This window comes from Mus pahari, unplaced genomic scaffold (assembly GCF_900095145.1).
Source record: "Mus pahari unplaced genomic scaffold, PAHARI_EIJ_v1.1 scaffold_8195_1, whole genome shotgun sequence".
Taxonomy (NCBI): Eukaryota; Metazoa; Chordata; class Mammalia; order Rodentia; family Muridae; genus Mus; species Mus pahari.
In genome coordinates this window covers 9,394-17,938 of record NW_018392528.1, presented here as the reverse complement: position 1 = coordinate 17,938, position 8,545 = coordinate 9,394, and the positions used below count along the sequence as shown (strand labels likewise).

The 8,545-nt window shown below is 40.6% G+C and overlaps 1 protein-coding gene across 1 annotated transcript in view; it reads left to right on the top strand.

The window, feature by feature from the left end:
* LOC110315073 (vomeronasal type-2 receptor 116-like) overlaps positions 1 to 5,253 on the top strand; it is a gene marked incomplete at its 3' end in the record, with an annotated part of 22,003 nt that extends 16,750 nt beyond the window's left edge. The window contains exons 2-3 of the mRNA XM_021189231.1: positions 3,482 to 3,773; positions 4,447 to 5,253. Of these exons, the coding sequence (XP_021044890.1) occupies positions 3,482 to 3,773; positions 4,447 to 5,253 (1,099 nt within the window). The remainder of the gene's footprint in view (positions 1 to 3,481; positions 3,774 to 4,446) is intronic.
* Between the last annotated feature and the right edge of the window lie 3,292 nt (positions 5,254 to 8,545).

Sequence of the window (8,545 nt, the reverse complement as noted above, 5' to 3'; positions counted from 1 at the left end):
ATTAGGAATTCAAGGCCCCTACCTAAACATAATAAAAGCAATTTACAGCAAACCAGTAGCCAACATCAAAGTAAATGGAGAGAAACTCGAAGCAATTGCACTAAAATCAGGGACTAGACAAGGCTGCCCACTTTCTCCCTACCTATTCAATATAGTACTTAAGTCCTAGCCAGAGCAATTATATCCCTACCTGCAGGACAAGTTATTCCATGATCCTCGAGGGGGATTCCAAACCTAGATAGAAATGGGATAAAGGAAGAGACGGAGACCATGCATTCTTGTCACAGTCTCATTTACTGGGGGAAAAGGCTCAAGTTTTATAGTATACAGAGAGGGGTTAGGGAGTCATCAAAAGGAAGTAGTGAAGGATGGATGGGGGCAGCTTTCAGACCGCAAGTCTGAAATTTTCAGTGATTCAACTCAGGTCCTTGACATCACTGCTCTGGAACACTGGGTGGCTTATTTCGAAGCTCCGGTCCTCCTATCAGCCCAAGATGACAGTTCCAGGCAGCTCTGGAATACTGGAAGACTCTCATAACGGTCCTTGATGTTTGTTTAGGGTTGGAATCTTGCTGATTCCCAAAAAATGGCCTTGCAGAGAGAGGGGAAAGGGCTCCTGACAAAGAACTATGTGGCTCCCAGCTGCATGCTGTAAAAATGCCTGGGCTGCGGGATGCCCAGGATGTAGGATGCCTGGGTTTTCTCATCCTGGTCTCTGACACAATTAGACAACAAAAGGAGATCAAGGGGATAAAAATGGGTAAGGAATAAGTCAAAATATCATTATTTGCAGATGATATGATGTTATACATGAGTGACCCTAAAAAGTCCACCAGAGNACTCCTAAACCTGATAAACAGCTTCAGGGCAGTAGCTGGATAAAAAATTAACTCAAATAAATCAGTAGCCTTCCTCTACATGAAGGATAAACGGGCTGAGAAAGAAATTAGGGAAACGACACCCTTCACAATAGTCACAAATAATATAAAATACCTTGGAGTGACTCTAAGGAAGTGAAAGATCTGTATGATAAGAACTTCAAGTCTCTGAAGAAAGAATTCAAAGAAGATCTCAGAAGATGGGAAGATCTCCCATGCTCATGGAAGGGCAGGATTAACATAGTCAAAATGACCATTCTGCCGAAAGCAATCTACAGATTCAATGCAAACCCCATCAAAATTCCAACCCAATTCTTCACTGAGTTAGAAAGGNTGATTTGCAAATTCATCTGGAATAATAAAAAACCTAGGATAGCAAAAAACATTCTCAACTATAAAAGAACCTCTGGTGGAATCACCATGCCTGACCTTAAACTGTACTACAGAGCTATTGTGATAAAAACTGTGTGGTACTGGTACAGCGACAGACAGATAGATCAACGGAATCCCACAGTGTTCTCTATTTAAGCCTTTTCACACACACTCCATAACTCTAGTTCGTTACTTTCATTTTGCCTATAATCACATTTCCTTTCAATGTCAAAATACTCACCTATGTAGCACCATAAAAGCGTGCTTTACAGACCCTAACTGCAGGTTCTGTAATTTGGAGAAGCCTAGTTCCTATGCACTGAAATCTGAAATTTATTCTAAATTTTCTCCCAAGGCTATGCTTCCAACCAGATTCTCTGAGACAGCTAATGATTGAGTGTGGGAACTAAAAAGGGGCCTAGGGGAAAGCAGAGGGAGGGAGGACCCACATCCAGCCAGAGTTGCACCTATGCTCTGGACAGGCAGACATGGGAGGGCTGCCAGACTCTTTCCACTCAGCCCTGGGTGGGCATCCAAACCTCTGACTCACTTGACAAGGGGTCAACAAGGGGCAGCCCAACCTGGGGGCCCCCTCGGCAACACCCTGTAGCTCTGGAGTTATGGGAGAGAGGGAAGAGAGGTTCCCACACAGGCAAGAGTCTGCACAGCTGAACAGAGACAGTCTATGGTTTTAGAGCTTTAATGGAAAAAGGTAGGGGGAAAGAGAGAAGGTAGGAAGAGAGAGAAAGAGAGAGACCATGGCCAAGATGAGACAAAGGAGAAAAAGGAGAGAGGGGGAAGGCTAGAGAGAAAGAGAAAGAGGGAGAGAGTAAGAGGAGAGAAGAGTAAGAACAAGAGAACAGAGTGAGAGAGAGGTAAGAACAAAAAATCCTGAGAGAGCAAGGAGGGAACAAACAACCACTTTTAAAGTGAGCTGCTATCATTTCTGTTGCTAGGTAACTGGGGAGGAGATTAGCCTGAAGGTCAGACATTGGCCAAGTGACTTCTAGTCATGCTTCTCTTGCCGGGGCTGTGGGAGGCAGTAACTTAGACAGGAGCCAGAGTTCCAGGAGACATGAGAGAACTCCTTCCATCCCATGTAGGTAAATTATAACTGCCGGGTCTGGAGGTTCAGCATCTCAGCTGGACTGGAGACCAGCCTGTCTGTTCATAGCCCAATGCCCCACATCTCCACCTTCTGTTTTTATAAGAAAAGGGGGTATCACTGATGTGACTGTGTCCTTTGTTGTGAAAATTTAGAGTGGAGTGGCAGCATCAGAAGAAAACACATAGCCTAGAGAAGTAGTAGAAATAAGCCAGAGTAGTAAGGAGGGTTAAGGGTAAGAAGAGTTGAGAAGGCAAGAGATTGTACAATCAATTAATTGTGTGTGTACTGCCTCTGCTATTTCATAAAGATGCTAATCTCATTCATGAAGCTCCACTTTCTTGACCAGATAACACTACCTGTTTAAAAACACATTATCATTCCAACACAAAAGGTTGTAAATGTGAAAAAACGTGTAAAGATATAAAGATTTAATCCATAAAAGTAATTATGTTGCATATAAAATAATAGTCATGGTTTGAATATTTCCTCTTGCTGTTACTTCTTTTTATTAGATATGTTCTTTATTTAATTTTCAAATGTTGTCCCCTTTCCTATTTATCCCTCCAAAAATCCCCTATAACCCTCTCACCTCCACCTGCTCCCCAACCTACCCACTTCTGCTTCCTGGCCCTGGAATTCCACTATATTGGGGCATAGAACTTTCATAGCACCAAGGGGCTCTCCTCCCCTTGATGACCTACTAAGCGATCCTAGGCTACATATGCAGCTAAAGACAGGAGCCCCACCATTGTGACAAAATATCCTAACAAAAGCAGGTTACAGGAAAGGAGTTTATTTTGGCTTACACTTCCAGAGAGATTCTGGTGATCATGGTAGGTAAGATTTGACAGCAGAGAGGGAAATAAGAATGGTAAGAGCTAGAAGTTGCCTGGTTAAATTGTATTTACACTCTGGAAACAAGAGATTAGACAGGTAGTAAAATAACAATATAAAGCCCAAAGGCCTGTCCCCAATGACCCAATTCCTCCAGTAAGGCTCAACTTCTTGAAAGTTCTACATGCTTCCTTAAGAATGTGATCAACTAAGGACAGAGTATTCAGATATGAAGCTATATGACATTCGAACCATAGCAACCCTAAATATTCTTGTATCTTCTGTGCAGGTTAAATTTTAAAAACTACCAGATTGTTCTGGCAATGGTTTATGCTATTGAGGAGATCAACAGGAACCCTCATATTTTACCCAATGTGTCTCTGGGTTATGATCTATATAATGTCATGTTCAATGAATGGTGGATATTGGATAGATGCATCACGTGGCTGTCCGGGCCGAAGAAGTATGTGCCTAATTATACATGTAGGGGAGAAATGAAGTCTATTGCAGTACTCACAGGCATATCATGGATAGTATCTGCCAATATAGGGACATTGCTAGAACTCTACAAATATCCACAGGTGAGAATGAGTGAAGTGAAGAAAGATAAACCCATTTATAATTCATTGCCATTGCAAAACACTAAAAAGACGATGAAAGAATAGTGTGCTTATGCATCTGACAAGGGTTACAATCCCGAAGAGTAAGTATTCAGTGATGGAGTCAGGACAAAGAAAAGGGACAGGCTGGAGCAGACAGTGATTACAGGGAAACCTAAATGTAAGGGTACGACGGTCTAGAGANGCAGCTTTGTGCATAAAATATTTGATTCACAAACACGAGAACCTGACTTTGGATATCTACCACTCACAGAAAACCAGTTGAAGGCAGTCTATACTATATATGTACGTAACCTGAGTTCTGGTGAAGCAGAGAGAGGTGAGTTGCTTGCGCTCACGGAGTAGCCAGGGTAACCAGAACTGAGCTATAGTTTCACTTAGAATCCTATGCAATAAAATAAAAATAAATAAATAGATAGATAAATAAATAAATAAAAATTTTAAAAGGAAAAATTAAATATAGTGAATAATGGCAAAGAACTCCAATAACAATCTTTGGCCATGTGTAGGCACATAAACAGATGAGTGAATTATCATCATATGGTGTGGTTCTAAAAGCCTGTCATGATTGGATCTGTGCTTTATGCTTCCTCCTCTTAATTCTTTTATTCTCTTTATCTTCTTTTCCTTTTAGCTGACCATTGGGTCTTTTGATCCTAACCTTAATAATCATGAGCAGTTTCCTGATCTCTATCAAATAGCCTCCAAGGACATGTCTCTGTCCCATGGCATTGTCTCATTGTTGAATTATTTCCACTGGAACTGGGTGGGATTGATCATGTCTGAGGGACAAAAAGGTGTTCAGATAATCTCAGACTTGAGGACAGAGATGGACAGAAATAGAATATGTGTAGATTTTGTGGAAATGATCCCAGTTAGTGAANTATCTCATTTACCAAACAGGCAATTGAATCCTACACAGGTTCTGAAGTCATCAGCAAATGTGATCATCACCTATGGTGACAGTGATTTTCTGAGAGGCTTGCTGTTTTATTTAAGACAATTTCTAGTTACAAGGAAAGTCTGGATAATGAACTCAGAATGGGATAGTGTCATCCAGTCAAAGCATTTCATTTTAAATTCATTACATGGGACCCTTATCTTCACACAGCACCACAAAGAAACTTCTGGTTTCAGAAATTTTATCCAAACAGTGCATCCATCAAAATACCCAGAAGATTTTTACCTTACAAAGTTATGGTTCTACTTTTTTAACTGCTCATTTGCTGACGATGACTGCAGTAAGCTGGAGAACTGTCTGCCTAATGCTTCCTTGCATGAATCACCAGGGAGCCATTTTGACATGGTCATGACTGAGTTTGCTTATAATATGTACAATGCTGTGTATGCTGTGGCCCACAGCCTTCATGAGATGTTTCTTCATCAAGTAGAAGTAAGACCAATAAGAAAGACAGAAGAGCCGATATTTTCAGCCTGGCAGGTAATGTGTCTCTCATTAGATTGCTCAGAACATCAACAATGTGATTTTCTACATGCATGCTTATTTAGGTCACACTACTTATTTTGGATCTCTAAGGGTACAAAATAAACTACTTGTAACTGATAAAGGGATAAGTAAGTCAAAACCTATGCAGAAATGTTAGAGAACAAAGTGTCCATGGAGGGAAGACAGTGCTTTCTAAACCCACATCAGTGTTTTGTGTTGCCAGATCAATGACTTCTATATGAAAGATATAGAATCTATCTTCCTTGTGAGACCTATGGCAGGCAGTGTGAGACTATGGAAGTAAACTGTTAGGCCAGAGATGACTGAGGAAAGTAGATTGCCTGCATATAGAATCAAACAACATGGAGAAAGGAGTTACAGAGACAAGCTGGAGAAAGGAACAAACTGAGAGTAATATAGGTATATTACAGGTATAATATAGTATTATAAGTACAATGNAATAGGAGTGTGTGGAGTCCCAGCTATGGAGAAGAAGATTCAGAAGTAAGGGAAGTGACTGAGCTGACTGAAGATAAAACACTTAGGCACAAGACTATCACAACATGCAGCAAAGACTGTGGAGGTCAACTGGGCAACAGNGGTGACTGATGACACATATATGTATAATTCCACAACTTACAATAAAGACTACAGAATAAGTCGGGGTGTGGGCCCTAAGGGGTCTAGGGGGAAGAAGGGGGAGGGAAAGAGCCCATGTCTGGCCCGAGCTCCTGTGCTCTGGGCAGGTGGATGTGGGAGGACTGCCAGATGCTTTCCACTCAGCCCCAGGTGGGCATCTGGCTGTGTGAAGCCACTGGACCCCACTTGACAAGGGGTGTACAAGGGGCATCCCCCGATAAGAGGGGCTCCAGGGNGACACCCTTGGCCCTGGAGATACAGGAGAGAGGGCAGACAGAGAGAGGTTCCCACGCAGGTGAGAGTCCTTAGTTCAGTCCATGGCTGGAGCACAGGAAGGCCTTCTAACAGGAGATTAAGCACAGCTCCTCGATAGAAGAAAGCCTATCCCTTTGTCCAAGCACAGAGGTCCTTGATGAACAAAGACAGTCTATGGTTTTAGAGCTTTATTGTAGAAAGGCAGGGGGAAAGAGAAAAGATAGAACGAGAGAAAGACAAGCCATGGCTAAGTGTAGAGAAGGAGAAAAGGAGAGAGAGAAGAAAGGCTAGAGTAAGAAAAAGAGAGTAAGGAAAGTAAAAGCTTAAGGGAGTGAGAGGGAGAGAGACTAAGAGAGTGAGAGGAGAGAGTGAGGTGGGGTCAAACAGCCCCTCTTATGGTGGACTGTTACCTTGTTGTTGCTAGGTAACTGGGAGGAGTTTAGTCTGAAGGTTCAGAAGTTTGGGACATTGTCTACATGACTGTTAGCCACACACTTCTCCTGTGGGGGCTGGGGGGGNGCTGTAACTTTGACAGGAGCCAGGAGTCCAGGAGACATGAGGGAANGCCAACCATCCCATGTAGGTGATTTATCAGCACTGGGTACCGGGGTTCCACACCTCAGCTTGACTGGAGACCAGACTGTCTGTGCATAGCACATTGCTCCACAGTGGGGGGTGGGGAAGAGATGGAGGTGCCCCAGGCAAAGCCAGTTAACTTGATTTCAACAAAAGCAAGGACTTTCTAGAAGTGTGCTGAACCTTGGACATCGACTATTATTGCAAACAGAATTTGACTCTCGGGAGAAAAAATAGGAACGAAACATCCTGAATACTAGTCAGACAGAGGAAAATTACTCTTCAGTCCAGTAGGACTTATCCTCTCCCAAGTTGTAAATACCTTTAGTTGACGAGAAATGTGACTTAAATTTTCAAGAAGGAAACATTTTTTTCTAAATCAAATACTTAAGTCCTGATGTAAATCTCAGTACAGCAACAAAAACGTGAAAGAAAAAAAAAAAGGTAAATGTCTCCTCAAAATGACCAATTCTCTAGTAACTTCAACAATTATTCTTAACATTAATTCTGCAATAAAAAGATAAAGATGAGGAGACTGAGTTAGAATATAGTATCCATTCAGGTATTCCAAAAAGTACACTTCAACATCAATGAGAGATGATTTAAACAGACCCATAATCAGCAATGAGAATAAAGCAGTAATAAAACAATTTTAAAACTAAGAAATTCCAGGAAAAGATTGTACAGAATTTTACCAGAAGGTTAAAGAACTACTATCAGTAGTTCTCAAATTATTCTATAATATAGAAAAGGAGTGTCTACTTCAAAACTCTTTCTATGAAACCAGATTGATGAATACTGGTGTATTAACCTGAAACTCCAACCAGATAATGGAAATCACAGACTAGTCTTCTAACAAACCTATGTGTACAGATTAATAAAATGGAAGGGAGAAATTCTGCAGTGATAATATAATTTTAAAAACAAATATTTCAAAATTAAAATATGAATGAAAATAAATTCTCAAAATATCTGTAAACTTAATTCAGTCACACATCAAACATATCAGCCACCATAATCAAGTTGTCTTCATTCCAGATATTCAGGGATGAATCAATAAATGTAAATCAATAAAGGAAACTGATCACATAAGTGGTCCCAAACACAGAAATCACAGGATCATATCAATAGATTAAGAAAAGACCTTTGAAAAAATCCAATATTACTTCATAATAAAAGTCATGGAGATGCTAGGGCTATTTGAAAAACCTGTATCCAGAATTGTGCTAAAACAAGGGAAAACCAAAAAATTCCCAACTGAGATTAGGGAATGTAAATTTAACACAAAACTCTTCCTCTATACCAGTGATGAACGCATTAAAAAGAAAAAAAATGAAGAAATAATCCCATTGACAATAGCCATAAAGAAATTAAATATCAGAATGAACCTGGGCAAGGCAACCTCACCAAGAAAGAGCTCCACCATGAAAAGTTTATGACACTGAAGAAAGCAATTGAGTTGAAAAAGACAATAGAAAATAGAAAGATCTCCCATGATCATGAGTTACATAAACTGATATTGTATATTGGTCATAGTGCACAGAGCAATTGACACTTAAATGTAATTTCAATCAAAATTACGCCATTATGAAATCTCAACATGCATAATGGCAGACCAGTTGACAAGCCAATATGTAGAGGTTCCTATCCCAAGGTGAAGAGCACCAGACAGTTGATGCCTGATGAGATGGTCAGAGTAAGTTTTCTCCAGAGATGTGGTCCTAAGTTGTTAGTAATAAACACATGTGCATACATACAAACTACAGTGAACAAACTCAGTATGGTATGTTGGGGGGATCAGTCATGAATTTGAAAG